The sequence below is a fragment of the Staurois parvus genome, unplaced genomic scaffold (genome assembly GCF_062004578.1).
Source record: "Staurois parvus isolate SC_StPar_1 unplaced genomic scaffold, SC_StPar_1.0 ptg000218l, whole genome shotgun sequence".
Classification (NCBI taxonomy): domain Eukaryota; kingdom Metazoa; phylum Chordata; class Amphibia; order Anura; family Ranidae; genus Staurois; species Staurois parvus.
In genome coordinates, this window is record NW_028318014.1 from 2,411,677 (window position 1) to 2,429,042 (window position 17,366).

At 40.5% G+C, this 17,366-nt stretch overlaps 1 protein-coding gene across 1 annotated transcript in view; it reads right to left on the reverse strand.

The window, feature by feature from the left end:
- Nucleotides 1-17,366, reverse strand: part of RGMB (repulsive guidance molecule BMP co-receptor b) — a 110,183-nt gene that overhangs the window by 90,105 nt on the left and 2,712 nt on the right. Inside the window, exon 2 of the mRNA XM_089679118.1 lies at nt 9,735-9,767. Within this exon, the coding sequence (XP_089535244.1) occupies nt 9,735-9,736 (2 nt within the window). The 5' untranslated portion in view covers nt 9,737-9,767. The remainder of the gene's footprint in view (nt 1-9,734; nt 9,768-17,366) is intronic.

Consider the following 17,366-nt stretch of genomic DNA (forward strand, 5'->3'; position numbering starts at 1 on the left):
ACAGCTGAGTGAAATGGAGAATTTATCTGGGCTCTGAGGAGGTACACCAAAGAGCTTTAGATGGCTTTAGAGGAGAGACTATTTTTGTCCACAATTTTTTACATAGTTACTCTAAGTTGTTCTCACATTTACAGTTTCCCTGGGCATCCCATATACCCTTAGACCCTATCCAAGTTGTTAACTCCTTAATAGAACAACAAAACGAAGCTCAAGGACTGTTTACTGACTACAGTGTGCAAAGTGTGGAAGAAAATGTGTGTTGCCTGGCTGTGCAGAGATTTAGGGGGACCAAAAACTCAGCGACTCCTAAGGGGGTAGTGCCATACTTGTACTGAAATTCGTTCGCTTCAGCAGGTACCCACCAAATTTCAATTCATGTATGGACACTGTGGTTATACAGAAGTTGATCTACCAATCGACTTCTGTATAACTGCCCTGTCGGAATTTCCCAACTCGATCAGGGCCGCATGCTATAGACTGAAGTCGCCCCACTATCAGAAAACAGTAGCTCAGAAGCAAGATTCGAATATGTGGTATCGGATGCCTTTTTCATTCAAACTGCTGGCTGTATGAAAAAACTGCATAATGTATGGGCTGCCTATGGTGTCTTTTAGGTTCCAAAAAATGGTACTACCTTCCATCATGGTTACAGCAAATCATTTCACTTTGTTACCCCAATAACCTGTCTTTTCATTCCGTTACATTAGAGTAATTGATGCTATAGATTATAGATGGATGTATATTTTCATTGAATATTTTATGAGTTTACAGGATTTCAAATTTTAGATGAAATTATAAGTAAAAGCGATGATTTGGAATATATTGTCTGCTGCTCTGTATGTGACACAAAAATCCCTTATCCTTTCAATCTCCATTCTATTAAATGAACCAGTAAATGACATTGATTTAACAGCAAGTGATCATTTTTAACTGATGGCTATAGTTGTAGAATGCTTTGATGCTGGAGAAAGTAAGATAACCTTACTACCAAGGCAAGAATTTTATTACCAAGATGGAAAACTGAACAAGGAATGTGTCAGGCAAAAAATTAGGGAGCTCCCATTACTAACTTGGCTGAACGAAAATTAATAAGCAGATTGCTCCATCCCTCTGAGACATTGTATTCTGACAGTGGAGACTCTCCACTGTCAAAAAAGGTTGACCTGCGGCTGCAACCATTGATCGAGAAAATTTTTAAAACAAACCCATTTGAAAGAAGTTGATCAAACGATTGGCTTCTGTCCAGCGGAAGCAGGCACACATGGTTTGAAATTCAGCCAGTCCCTTCTGTACAGGCTGAATTTCGATTAATCTCTTGCCAGCTTTACTTTACTAGTCACCAATCTGGGACAAGTATGTTGGCTGTTGGCATTCCTGATATGTACACTAAACAGTGACTTACTGAAGAAGAATGACTAAAACTGGTGTACATAGAGCCTTACGCAGCTGTGCATAGTAACCAATCAGCTTCTAACTTCAGCTTCTTCAGTTAATCTTTGACAATAAGCCCAGGTTCACACTGGTTCTGACTTTGAAATCGTGCAACTTCGCTTGAAGTCTGTGCGACTTCATGCACAGATATCTATGCACCTGAAATTTCAAAAAGTAGTGCAGGAACTACTTTCAAAATTGGTGCACAGCTGAAGCAGATTTTGTGCACACCAGTTTTAGTAAATCACCCCCACTAATTGGTAAAGCAAGGATAAGGATGACAGCCATTAAACCAAAGATTCCAGCATATTATTCCCAATGCACACATTCCTGTAGAAATGGCTGTGTATGTAGGCGGGTGCTGCAGCAACTGTCGACTGGAACCAGAGACAATCAGAGTAAAAGAATGTCACCAGCACACCACGGGTCTCAAACATGGGTTCAGAGCTTTAATCAGTGATCACATCATTAAGCAGAAGCAACGTCTTGGATCCTTGTAGGACCCCTTCTTCAGGCATGTCTGATGAAGAGGTTCTACGAGGCTCCAAAAAGTTGCTTTTGCTGTAATAATGTGATCACTGATTAAAATTTTGGACCCATTTAGGAAAATGTGGTGTTGACATTCTTTCACTCTAGTCATCAAACCAAATAATCAAAAGGAGCTCACTTATGTTTGTCCTGACAAATCCTAGTAAGGATGAGTTCATCATTGCATTGCAGTAAGGCACATGTTACAATGCGCAATATGGCATTTTGCACTGCATTCTGAATGACTTCCCAATGTACTAATGCAATGCACATATATTGCACCATACTAAAATGCTGGGTAACATGCTACCATGTGCTGCCATATGTTGTGTTCCCCCAAAAGAATCAGGTGTCCTTTCCTGTGTACAATAAATGGGCTGCCTTAATGCAATGCACAATAATGTGCAACATAACAGGCTTTAAGTCTGGTGCACGTGTAAAGTATTTTTTGGTTTAACCCAGCAGACTGAAAGAAAAAAATACTGACAGATTGCTGCACTAACACAATGTTAGTGCAGTGATCTTCCCCGCTGTGCCTATGTGTTGTCCCCCCTTCCCAGCCAGAACACACTGATCAGTTCTCGCTGCAATTGACTGGTTTTCCAGCTTCTTCCTTCAACAAAAGCCGGTCGTTAGACCGGCTTTGGATGGAAAGACAGCTGTACACACTGACCGAATGCAGGCCGTTTTTTGTTAAATGGGCCAATACTAGATGATATTTGGCCCGTGTATACCCAGCACTAATGTGATTGCCTTAATGCACCATCCAGCTGTAAAACCAGCTTTAAGGATAATCAGGCAGTACAAGGGGTTATAATGTTATATACATCTTACAAATGTACTTACTCTCAATGAGTCCTTTTCTAATGCCTTTCAGATGATGTGGTGTAAATGGTGGTGTCATGCTACCCTATGTATAACTGAGTGATGATGCACTTTTGGTAAGGGTTCTACCCCTTGTGCCATGATATTGTTTTACTAAAAAATTGTGCTAGAACGTGCTATGGAAGGCAGCATGGGTCTGCTTTATATATGACGATACTTTCTAACAGTGCACACCACCATACACAAGAAAGGAGATCGTTTCATGTTTCCTGATGTATAAGAAACCTTTTGACTCTTCCATGTCCCCTGCACCCCCCTACAGTTCATGTTTCCTGATGTATAAGGAACCTTTTGACTCTTCCATGTCCCCTGCACCCTCCTACAGTTCTTTTGCTGAAGTTAGCCAGAAATGTTCACAGGTGGACATTAGAGGGTGACAAAATAATGAAAAAGTTATCGGAATTTATAGATTGTGAGCTTGGTGCTACTCCCTCTGGTCTTGCTTGCCATAAGCACTGGCCCATGAGTCCCATAGTAAATACGCTTGGGAAATACTATTATATACCTTGGTACCAGGGGCGGACTGACCATTTGTAAACTCGGGCACTGCCCGAGGGTCCAGGGTCAGTAGGAGGCCCCATGAGATGCCCCTGGTACCTTTTTCATAGGCTTTTTTGAGTTTGGGCAAAGACACAGGGGCCCCATGATCCCCTATTGCCCGGGGGCCCCATGAGTTGTCAGTCCGCCCCTGCTTGGTACCCAGTGAAATAAAAGTCACTTAAAAAGATTCACTGGTGGTCTGCCCCTTCTTCTGTACTCAATTACATTGCTGGAGACTTTTCCTTTCAACTCTCATACAACTGTATGAAGCAAACCAATCTGAAATGTTTGTAGAAAAACCTCTAGATAGAAAAAAAACACCATTTATTCCATTGATGTATTCATTGCATGGGAAACAGATATAAAAACAGATAAAATATAATGATTATAATGATTTACATTGTTGTCCATTTATTACTGAGATTTACCTATTGCTTCCAGACAGCACTGCAAACCCAGAGACCTGACTTTACTGCAATTAGGTAATATAGCTTGGTCTTGTCCCTATCGCCAGTCTGCGGTTGGACACAGAAGGAGTAGCAGCAGACTGATGATCACCTCTCTCTGCCAATCTGCTCTCTCCTCCCATCAGCCTGTTTCTTATTAACACATGAGCACAACACACCATCTGGTTGGCTCCTTGTGGTGCTTCTTCCCCTCCGAGTCTGAGTTTGAGGGCAAGAGGCCCTAGCTCAGCTTAACAAACAATACTTTGAGTGGTTTGAAAATTGTGTATATATGAACCCTAACAATGAACTTCTCTTATGTATTCCCCTTTGATCTGTTAAATATGCCATCAAAAGTGTTTTTGTTATATAAAAGTAATTTAAAAGTATAAAAATAACTTTTGGCCTTTTCAGATATTCAGAGCCGCCCTGTGTATACTCTCAAGGAGTCTGCTTATCCCTCCCAGTTCTTATCTTGGACTACAGAATTATTAGAGTCTTTTTACACTGATGCCTTTTTCCTGCGTTTTTAACTTGCAAGAAAAACATAAGAAATTTTTTTCCCTTTAAATACTATGGAACTCTTCACACAACTGCACTGCAGGTACAGTGCTTATTGAAAAATCCAGCTCGCTGCCTCTTTGGTGCAGTTTTAAAAACTGCACCAAAAAAACAGCTCCCTATTGAAATGAATGGAAAATGCAGAAAAAAGCACAACAAAAACAAACTAAAAATGCACAGTGTCTTGCAACTTTACTGCGTTTTTGAGTCACATGTCCATTTTTACAGGTGCAAGCAACCGAAAAACGCACCAGAAGCACACTGGAAACACATATGAAATACAGCAAAATTGCGGCAAAAAGGCATATATACGTGTTTACTACAATTTTGCTACAGAGCAGAGTGAAAGGGCCCTTAATTTCTATAACGTGGACATGAGAAGAAGTGGTGCAGATCAATAGTTTAGTAAAAGCTTAACATGGTAGGGCTGGGTGTTGTCAGTCCAAGAAATTAAGAGCTGAGTGAATTTATGACACATCAACACATATTTTTCTGTGGGGTCTTCAAAGGGATAAAGCATGGGGAAATGTGCATATATTGTGGAGATGTACTACATATGTTTTTTGTTTCACCCTGACATACACTTTAACACAGGCCTTGAAATTTCCACTCGCCTGCTTGCCAATGGCGAGTGGAAATTATGGTGGGGGCGAGTGTGTCCCCCAGGGCCGTCTTGCTGAGCAGGCTGGATCTGTCATTGGCACTGGAAGCCGTCAGACTGCTAAATAACTGAGCGCAGTGAAAGCAAGGAAGGAGTGTGTGCTGTACTCTCTGCCTCCCCCTAGAGTGCAGTATCTGGCTCTGTGAGTGAACAACGAAGTACTGCAACTTTTTATAGGTGTGTGTGTGTACATGTGTGTGTGTCTGTGTATGCATGTACATGTGTCTGTGTGTATACACACACGTGTGTATCTGTACATGTGTCTGCGTGTATGTACATGTATGTGTGTGTGTACATGTGTCTGTGTGTGTATGCATGTACATGTGTGTTTGTGTGTATGTACGTACATGTGTCTGTGTGTACATGTGTATGTATGTACATGTGTCTGTGTGTATGTACATGTGTCTGTGCGTGTGTGTTTCTGTGTATGTACATGTATCTGTGTGTATGCATGTCTGTATGTGCCTGTGTGTGTATACATGTGTCTGTATGTGTGTGTGTGTACATGTGTCTCTGTGCGTGTGTGTACATATTTCTGTGTGTGTATGTACATGTCTGTGTGTACAGGTGTCTCTGTGTGTGTTTGTTGGTGGTGAGTAACTCTTAAGGCCTGGCTAGTAGCTCAGGACTTGAAATTTTAAGCCCTGCTTTAATACTATATTCTATCATGTGAGAGATCTGCCTGTGTGTACTGTATATATTATTGGGGAGCTATCTGAAATGATCCTAGAAAAGATGCATGAGCACCTCGCATATGTTAGCTAAACTGACCATTCAAAATTGTATACCTCTCAAAATTCTAAATCAGCCGGTAGGTAATGGTCTGAAATAACCTTTGTGTACAGAAAATCAACATATTTATGGCACCTTTTAGTCCCTCTAGTAGCTCCCTCTATAAAATAAAAGTGGATATTAGAGGTAGTGAGAAGAGATGTATAAAAAGATGAGCAATGAAAGGGTTTGTCGACTCAAAGCTGATTTTCTAGTCCATGTGGGGTTTGAGTTTATATGCCTTTTGACTTAGAGATTATCCAGTTATGATCCTAGCTTTGAACTCCTCATGGGTGGAGTCCTACTCCTCCCCTTTGCTTCAGTGAGTCTCACTACTGCTGCTTCATTTTCTATACCAAATAAATGAAAATTCCAGAATGTGAACCACTAACATTGATTGCTACATCTTATGGGTGGACCTGGGAACTCAAATATAGAGTTGTAATAAGTACAAAAGAAAAAAAAGATGCATTTTGTGATTAACATTTTCAGCATCTAAATAAGACTGAAATCAGCTAGGAGGTGACTCCACATTTATAAAGAACACAAAAAAAATCAAAGTGATGTAAAAGAAATCATAAAGACACTTGACTGTGATGCTCTTTTCTTTTCTCACCTGCTCTAGAAAAGATGAAATCTGGGATTGTATTGGTTGATATGATACATACAGACTAAATAAACTATGAAGAAACATGGGTGCACAAAGCAGAGGAGGACAAAGAAAGGAGACATGCAAAAGCACAAGAAATGGATCACAGAGCCAAGAAAGCAGAAAGGGAAAGGACAGAGAGAAGCATATAAAGAATGACATCAGGTGGGTGTAAGGGGGGCATGAATAGAGAAGAGAAGCAGGAAATAAAAGACGCTAGGGATGGAAAAGAAAAGAGACAAGCAGCAGAATAGATTATGGGGGAGGGGAGGGAAAGACAGATGAAAGTAAAATGATAAATTACAAAAAGACAAAATGGCTTATTTAAGCCTAGGTTCACACTATTGTGGGCCATGCCCCGTGTTTGCTCAGACATTTGAATGGGCTGCTATGCCCATGTTTCCCGCAGGAAAAGGTGCATTCACTTTTTGAAAAATGCGGCTTCAGGGAAACCGCTTGGTCTGTTTGACTACGGACCAAGATGCGCGGGGGTGCCATTTAAAATGAATGGCAGCCCCATGCATTTCATAGGAGCAGCACAATTTAGCTGTGAGTGGTTGTGGGTGGTGATTGCCCGCAGACTGTGGGCAGGTGTGAACCTAGCCTTATCAGGTAACACAGAAACAAAAATAATGAGCAAAGTCTACTCCTAAAATATATCAGCAGGCTTTACTTAACCACTTCCAGTCCGGACACTTTCACCCCCTTCCTGTCCAGGCCAATATTCAGCTTTCAGTGCTATCACACTTTGAATGACAATTGCGCGGTCATGTAACACTGTACCCATATGAATTTTTTAGCATTTTTTTGAGACAGATAAAACTTTATTTTGATGGTATTTATTCACCATTGGGATTTTATTTTTTGCTATATAAATTAAAAATTCCAAAAATTTAAAAAAAGTATTTTTCTTATAATATTTTGCAAATAAATCATAAATCTTGGCCAAAATGTATTCAGTTATCTTTTTAGTAAAAAAAATAAATAACCCAAATTAGTTTATAACCAAAAATTATAATTTTTCTAAAAAAATTTTTTTATATTATTATTTATGTTTTTTTTTATATATACTGTCACACTAGCAGTACAGTGTCACCATAGTAACACTGTACTACTTGTGGGGGGTAATGAAGATTTTATTCCTTTTTTTACACTGATTGCTCTTACAGCCATAAAGGCTGTAAAAGCAATCATTTCTCCTTCTCTCTGGCTGCATTCTTGCAGCCATTAAGAAATACTGTGCGAGCTGTGATTGGTCACGGCTTGTCACATGGTACAAGGCTGTTGTGAATAGCCTTGGACCAGGTGACCTCTGTGATTATTCACAGATTTCACAAGTAGTAAGCAATGATGTCAGGAAGTGACATCTTGTTTACTACTACTCATGTGATCACTGATTAGCCAATCAGTGATCACATGAATTGGGACCTCACACAGAGGTCCCGTACAGCAATCGGTGTTCTGCTGTGTCCCAGGGAGCGCACACAGGCAATGGATGCAGGGGGATGTTTAGAAACATTCCCCCGCATCGGCAGCGCTCCTGCCCAGCCGTTTATTGATATGGGCCAGACAGGAAGAGGTTGCCAGACCATTCATTTCAACAACAATCTATTTATATTATTATATATTTATAATATTTATATGTTTGTAACATTTTTAGGCATGTTATTTATCTGTACAAGTCTTTCTTTTGTAGACATCCAAATCCTCAAGATTGCTGATGGATGCCACCATCTTCGATATGATGTCAGCAGCCCCAGCAGACACAAAGCTATCACTGAAGTGACACTCCATACCAGGAGTAGGCAACTTTGGCACTCCAGCTGTTGTGGAACTACAAGTAACATGAAGCATTGTAAGACTATAACAGCCACAGGCATGACCCCCAATGGCAGAGGCATGATAGGATAAGTAGATTCATCACAGCTGGAGTTCTGATGTTGCCTACCCCTGATCTATAGTATTCTCCTCCCTTCCTCCCCTGACAGCTACAAAAAAGTTTGTGTAGAGAGAGGAGGGGCAGAGGAGCTGGGCCAGCGCAGAGAGCATTTAGACATTCACAGAAGAGGTGAGAACTACGATTTGGAAGGAGGGAGAGGGTTGAGCTAGAGAATTGACTCTTCCTGGAGTCAGATTTTCTAGAAAGTTAATTTTGCTAGAAAGTTCAAACACACATCGCAAGGGAATACAAATAAATTATGGAAAGGAGAATGCTGCAATTAAGCAATTAAAATACTTTATTTTTCTGTGTTTTTTCAAGTTGTCTTGTAAGACCACCCACCAACCCAATTACTATATGAGTTCCATGTCAGATGGAGTCGAAGCTTAGACATGGTTGATGACATTGCACTCATCCTAGATTGTAAGCTCTAAAGTGCAGGGCCCTCTGTTTCCTCTTTTACCAAATTGTATTGTAACTCTAATGTCTACCTTCATTTTCTAAAGCGCTGTGCAAACTGTTGGCGCTATATAAATCCTGTATAATAATAATAATACTCAAGTGTCAATGTTTGGGTGTGGGAAGTTGCATGCTCTTCCATATCCCAAAGGACCAGATATCAGTGACAGCTCCAGAACATCAGCAGGGGAAGAGCATAGCTAAGGTAAGTATATGTGGGTCAGGGGATGGGCTACCAAGAAACTCTTTTACCTTACCCTGTCAGAGTCCAACAGCAATAGCCTCTAAAGGAAGGAGCTTTATTCTTTCTGATCAAGTGGGCAGTATGTTGAATTTTCGCTTTCTTTTGGTGCCACTATTATCCAAAGTTTCCAAGTGTTTCAGACAGCATGTCTCCCGCTGGCTGCTGTGGTTCCTCCCGCCAATACCTGCATCACCACTGTTTCCTGGAGGGATGTAGGGGTTGATGGAAAGATCAACATAATCCAGCGGGGGACACATTATTAGACACATCAGGAAGTGTCAGATAGTAGAGTCTCTCCTGGAGCTTTTCAAAAGTGCAAAGATTCAGCTCTAGGCCAGCCGAAAACATATGTAAAAAAACTTCTTCTTATACAAGGTATTACTATTGGAAGACTTTTGACCCCCCTGACAGGCAAGATTTATGTGTACTGAGATCAGTTGTATTCTGATTGCCTCCTGCAGATTATAGCATTCAGACATCATGATTGCTCTTTACTTTGCACTTCTGAAAAGGCAATCATATGTATAAAGAAATGACATGTGGGTGGATTAAGAACGGGAAAAGGTGGCTGCACTTAGAAATAGTATTTTTTATTATAATGCACAAATAGCACTACTTACATTTCCAGTCAGTGGGTCATGTCAGTCTTCTGGCTGTAAAACATTACAAGGAGTGTTGATACCGTGATGGTTTAATGCACATAATGCCCTAAAGATTGTAAGCTTGAAGGCAGCATCCACCTCATTATCTGATTCTACATGCACATTAGCACCAGAATTTTACTTAGAATCCTATTTTCTTACTGCGTACATCTAAGGAGAGCGTTGACAGGTTATAAATAAATAATCGCGATATTAGCAATCAAAGGACTGGAAAGTTGCATCTGCAGAACAGGTCCACAGTGTTCCATGCCTTTTATTGCTATAGGTAACTTGCTAAACTGCACACGGCCTCCAGCCCTAAACCACTTTCAGCCCCCCATTAGTCAAGCACTCAGGAAAGCTTTACAGTGAAAATACTTCGTCAATAATGTCTTTTCAAGGTGAAGTAATGTAAAGTCAATTACCAACAGGACCAGATGCTTTTTGGCCCCTGTGATCTTTACTTGTCCCAATAGTGGTTCAAACACAGATGTACTTTCCCTGTGAAGTCACGCACACCAGTTTTAGAAACACTTCTATGACTTCCAGGCTTATTAGAATGTACAGGGAGCTACATTTACACACTTAATTGAGTGTTATCTATAACCAGGGCACAAAAATAATATATTTTTATTCAAATATGAATAATATACAGAAAACATGGAACTTACCTTTATCGTTGTTAGAGGGTAACTAAACCTAATAGACAGGCAGCTTTATTTAATAAAAAGTTCTCATTTTCACTCTGAAAGTGAAGATTAGCTATCTTATAGGGATCATCTGGAAGGATTCAATGTGCCTAAGCAATACCCTGAAAGTGTACCTTTGGTCTGGAATTACTCCTGAAAAAAAAAAAGTGCACTTCCTGGTTTGTGAGTGTGCCTAGGCACTCCTAGTGCCTACAACTTTATAGCTGTAGTGTGAGATCTAAAACACTGCGCTTATGAGTGACAGTCCAATGACATACAGTTGTGTTCAAAATAATAGCAGTCAGACATCACTAACCTGATCAATCACTGTTTTTGGTAAAAATGATATTTCTACATGACAAATAATTTACTAGCAGGTGTAGTAGAGTAATAGAAATCCAGCAGACCCAACAGTCATGACATGCATGCTGCTGATTCTGTGTAATTGAATCACTAATTGAAAGGGGCGTGTTCAAAATAATAGCAGAGTGGAGTTCTATTAGTGAGGTCATTCATTCTTTAAAAAACAGGTAGCAATTATTACCCTTATTTAACCATTAGCCGCCCGGCCAATGGCCATTTGGCGGCTTCAGATGTGTCTCTCCATTCCGGGTGCACGCCATTTGGCGTGCTCCCGCACATGCGCCGTTTGCGCGAATGCAGAGCGGCGCAGCAGTGCGATCTGTCACCGGCCGTGCACCTCGGACACGGCCGATGACAGATCCGAGTACCGGCTCCCGTTGCTGGTACCATGTGACCTGCTGTGACCAATCACAGCAGGTCACATGACAGTTGTATACATGGATGGCTTCATTCATGATGCCATCCATTGTATACTAGTGCCTAGCTGTGAATGGTCACAGCTAATCACATGCACATGTCATGTGATTAGCTGTGACCAAATCACAGCTAAGCACAAAAAAAAAAAAAAAAAAAAAGGAGCTGAATGAATCGATTTCATTCAGGTAAATGCTTGCTTATAGCAAAGTAATTCTTTGCTATAAGCAAATTGTGTAAAAAAAAAAAAAAATACTGATCACTTCCCCAAAGTAGTACAATGTTACTATGGTAACATTGTACTACTTTGGTCATAGTAAAATATGAAAAAAAATCTTAAAAAAAAAAAAAAAAAAATGGAATAAAAAATTAAATATAATAAAAAAATGAAAAAAATAAAAAAAAAATGTATATATATATATTTTTTTTTCATACTGTCACCAGTCAGTGTCCCTGTTCACCACCATGCCAGTTATATGATGACGCTGTACTGCACTGGTGACAGTATGTGAAAAAAAAAATAGTGAAAATAATTTTTTTAATTTTTTCATTTTCCGAAAAATTATGACAAAAAAATACAACTTCAAAAAACTCGCCATGCCTCTTATGAAGTACGTCGGACTGTCTACTCTGCAAAAAGGGGTCATTTGGGGATATCTGTACTATTCTGACATTCTTGGACCTCAAGAAATTAGATTGGCCGTCAGTACTTCAGGATTGATTAATTTTCACATCTATACCATAGTTTGTGAACTCTATAACTTTCCTACAAACTAAAAAATACATCCTAATTTGGGTTATTTTCACCAAAGACATGTAGCAGAATACATCTCGGCCTAAATTTATGAAGAACAATTATTTATTTGTAAACTTTTATAACAGAAACAAAGAAAAATGTGTTTTTTTTTCAAAATTTTTGGTCTTTTTTTGTTAATTTAGCAAAAAATAAAAACCCCAGTGGTGATTAAATACCACCAAAAGAAAGCTCTAGTTGTGTGAAGAAAATGATAAAATTTTAGTTTGGGTACAGTGTTGTATGACCGCGCAATTGTCATTCAAAGTGTGAGAGCGCTGAAACCTGAAAAATGGCCTGGGCAGGAAGGTGTAAAATTGCACGGTATTGAAACGGTTAAGGAAGGAAGGCAGCAAATGTTGTACATGCTGGTTACAGTGCATTTCTCTCTGAAATTCTGAGGAAAATGGGTTGTTCCAGACATTGTTCAGAAGAACAGCGTACCTTGAATAAAAAGTTGATTGGAGAGGGGAAAACATATAAAGAAGTGCAGAAAATGATAGGCTGCTCAGCTAAAATGATCGCAAATGCTTTAAAATGGCAACCAAAACCTGAAAGACATGGAAGAAAGCGAAAAACTACCATTCAAATGGATAGAAGAATAGCCAAAATGGCGCGGACTCAGCCAACAATCAGCTCCGGGAAGATCAAAGGAGGTCTACAGTTACCTGTGAGTACTGTTACAATTAGAAGACGCCTATGTGAAGCCAAGCTATCTGCAAGAAGCCCCCGCAAAGTCCCACTGTTGAAAAAAAGACATGTGCTGAAGAGGTTACAATTTGCCAAAGAGCACATTGACTGGCCTAAAGAGAAATGGCGCAACATTTTGTGGACTAATGAAAGTAAGATTGTTCTTTTTGGGTCTAGTGGCCGGAGGCAGTTTGTCAGACGACCCCCAAACACTGAATTCAAGCCACAGTACACTGTGAAGACAGTGAAGCATGGTTGCTCAAGCATCATGATATGGGGATGTTTCTCATACTATGGTGTTGGGCCTATTTATAGCATACCAGGGATCATGGATCAGTTTGAATACATCAGAATACTTGAAGAGGTCATGCTGCCTCATGCTGAAGAGGAAATGCCCTTGAAATGGGTGTTCCAACAAGACAACGACCCCAAACACACCAGTAAACGTGCAACATCTTGGTTCCAGACCAACAAGATTGACGTTATGGAGCGGCCAGCCCAATCCCCGGATCTTAATCCAATAGAAAACTTGTGGGGGGACATCAAAAATGCAGTTTCTGAGGCAAAACCAAGAAATAGAGAAGAACTGTGGAATGTAGTCCAATCATCCTGGTCTGGAATACCTGTTCACAGGTGCCAGAAGTTTGTTGACTCCATGCAACACAGATGTACAGCAGTTCTCAGAAACAGTGCTTATACAACTAAATATTAAGTGATTCAAAGGAAAGCAAAATCTTCAAACATTTTTCAATTTATATAGTGAATGTTTGAGTTTGTAAAAAAGAATACAAACACTGCTATTTTTTTTGAACAATCTAATATTCACTTTTCTTCAATTTTTTTAGAGGAACAACACAAATTTGATATATTATTCTTCATGTTTTGATTTGGAATAGAATGTGTAGTGTTCCCAATGCATTTGTGTGTATGGAAATAAAAGCTATTAGAAGGAGTTTGAGCTTTATTCACTTTTTTCAACACACTGCTATTATTTTGAACACAACTGTATGTTGATGTCACTACTGTGCTTCTCATTGTTATCTTTGCTGGAATGTCTTATACTTTAGGAAGCATCGTGGCTAAGTGGTTAGTGCCTCTGCCTGGCAGTACTAGAGTTATTGCTTCAAACCAGGACACCAACTGCTTGGAGTTTGTATGTTTTCCCTGTGCCCATATGGGTTTTTTCCAGGTACTATGGTTTCCTACCACACTTCAAACACATGCTTGTAGGTAAATTGGCCCTATTATGTGTATGGATTTGAGTTAGGGACCTTAGATTCTAAGTTCATTGAGGGCAGGGGCTGATGTGAATGCACATTATACAGTTGTGCTCAAAAGTTTGCAAAGCCTGGCAGAAATTGTGAAATTTTGACATTGATATTGAAAATATGACTCATCATGCCAAAAAATGTTCTTTTATTGAAGGATGATGATCAAAAGAAATAACCTCTAATTGACATTTTAACCCGTGTGTGTCATCTGTGTCTGTACCAAGGCCAAACATTCCAGGGTATGTAAACTTTTCATCATGGCCATTTGGGTGATTTCTGTTATCATTATGATCCAAAAAGGAGCCAAACAACTATTTGATTATAAATGGCTTCATATGATCATCATCCTTTAATAAAAGAGCATTTTGTGGCATGATCAGTCATATTTTCAATATCAATGACAAAATTTCACAATTTCTGCCAGGGTATGCAAACTTTTGAACACAACTGTATATGTAAAGCACTGCATAAAATGTTGGTGCTGTGTAAGCACCTGTTATAAATAATTACATAAAACCCTGCCTCTATTAAGATGGCTGACTCCACACAGAGTGTAGAACAAGGCATGGTAAGTCAATATTGGCAGAAAAGATCAGTGGCAGGGAGAGCATAGACAACACAGATGACTAATCCTTTTCCATCTGCCTGGTGCAGCTTCCAGAGTTCTGTTCCAAATGGTATGTCTTAAGCGTAGTACAACCATAAACAATCAGAATTCATGCTGCTAAATTCAAACCCGTGTGGTGGATTTTGATTGTTCACTCTGGGTTACTCTGCTTAGCAATTACAGTTGTGGCCAAAATTATTCAACCCCCACTGAAATTGAGTGTTTTGGCCAGTTTGACATTGCTTTTGATCATTCAGTCATCTTGCTTACATTTACATTAAAGAGGCACTTGTAGGTCAGACAAATATAACATAACAGTTATAATGAAATAACCACAAATGTCTTTTCTGTGCTCACAGCATTATCAGTTTTATTCAACCCCCAAGTGACATTCAATCTTAGTACTTAGTACAGCATCCTTTTACAGTTATAACAGCTTTTAAACGTGAAGCATAGCTTGACACAAGTGTCTTGCAGCGATCTACGGGTATCTTCGCCCATTCTTCATGGGCAAAGGCCTCCAGTTCAGTCACATTCTTAGGCTTGCGCACTGCAACTGCTTTCTTTAAGTCCCACCAGAGGTTCTCAATCGGATTTAAGTCTGGTGACTGCGATGGCCACTCCAAAATGTTCCAGCCTTTCCTCTGCAACCATGCTCTAGTGGACTTGGAGGTATGCTTGGGATCATTGTCCTGTTGAAAGGTCCAACGTCTCCCAAGCCTCAGGTGTGTGACGGACTGCATCACGTTTCCATCCAATATCTCCTGGTACTGAAGAGAATTCATGGTACCTTGCACACGCTGAAGCTTCCCTGTACCTGCAGAAGCAAAACAGCCCCAAAGCATGATTGACCCTCCACCATGCTTCACAGTAGGCAAGGTGTTCTTTTCATCATAGGCCTTGTTCTTCCTCCTCCAAACATAGCGTTGATCCATGGGCCCAAACAGTTCTAATTTTGTTTCATCAGTCCACAGAACACTATCCCACAACTTTTGTGGTTTGTCCACATGGCTTTTGGCATACTGCAGTCGACTCTTCTTATTCTTTGGAGACAGCAAGGGGGTACGCCTGGGAGTTCTGGCACGGAGGCCTTCATTACGCAGTGTGCGTCTTATTGTCTGGGCTGAAACTTCTGTACCCACATCTGACAAATCTTTTCTCAGTTCCTCAGCAGTCACACGGGGACTTCTCTCCACTCTACGCTTCAGGTAGCGCACAGCAGTCGAAGTCAGCATCTTCTTTCTGCCACGACCAGGTAGCGTTTCAACAGTGCCCTTTGCCTTGAATTTGCGAATGATGCTTCCTAAGGTGTCTCTTGGTATGTTTAACATCTTTGCAATCTTCTTATAGCCATTGCCCTTCCTGTGAAGAGAAATCACCTCTTCTCTTGTCTTCCTGGACCATTCTCTTGCCTTCACCATGTTTGTAACCACACCAGTAAATGTCTAGAAGGAGCTGAGTATCACAGTCATTTTAAAGCTGCCTAATTGGTGCTTATTATGCTTGATTGCTGCTCGGTGACATCCACAGGTGTTTTCAATACCTGATGGAAAGCACCTGTATGAACCTCTGTTCTTCAGAGTGGTAGTCTTTAAGGGGTTGAATAATTGTGGCAATGAAGAAACCACATAAGAACCATTTACTACTGTATTACATAAACAATTGATGTCATTTTAGTTGCATTTGGGTAGTTACAACGTCCTTGTAGGATTTGATTCTGAATACAATTCCAAATGTACACTATAGTCCCTAAACCCCTTTACAGCATTGGGGGTTGAATAATTTTGGCCACAACTGTAGCTCTTAAAACAGTCTTTCACTCCAGAAAAAAAATAAATAAAGGTCAGCAGCTACAAATCCTGTAGTTGTTAACTTTTAATATAAGGACACTTACCTGTCCAGGGATCTAGTGCTGTCCTCAACCAGGCTAGTTCTTCACTAGTCTTCTGGTACCTGGCGCCGGCATCTTTAGTGTGGGAAGCCGACTGTGAGAGCTTGTGGCTTCGCAGCCAGGTTCCTACTGCGCATGTGAAAGTCACGCTGCACTTTATGAATGGTCCCACATCCTTCTGGGACCTGTGACGTGTCCCAGAAAGCTGCAGGTGAAGAGAGGGGAGCTGAACTTCCATTCAGTTCATCTGGGTGATCCGAGTGGAAGTGGAAATGGGTACCTGTCAAAACTAGGTACCCATTCCCCTCCCAAAAATTTTTTTCCAAATATGACAGAGGAGGGGGCGGGGGAGAGTGTTTGTAAAGGCTCAAGGTTTTTTACCTTCATGCATTCTATGCATGAAGGTAAAAAACTTTCTGTGTGCAGCAGCCCCTCAGCCCCCCTAATGCTTACCTGAGTCCGCTTGCTATCCAGCGAAGTGCACAGCAGCCTTGGCTCTCCAGGAACTCTCCCTCCTCATTGGTTGAGACAGCAGTGCGGGCTATTGGCTCCCACTGCTGTCAATCACTGACAGTGAGCCAGTGAGGAGAGAGAGGGGATAGGGCCAGTCCATTTCTAGCTGGCCATACAATAGTAGATTTTTGAATTAACATTTGTACAAAAATTTGTACGTTAGATAATATAGCTGGGTGCTGGACTACAGAAGCACGGGTAAGGAGACATTTCCTTTTTTTCAGTTTGGCTTCACTTTATGCTGTTACACTCTCCCCTCCAGTCAGGAGAGGGAGAACTATAGTCAGGAAAGCCTATGGACTTCTATGCAGAATGCTGAGGATCATGGGAATTGTAGTCTGAAACATCAGTCACAGAATGGGACCTTTACAATACAATTC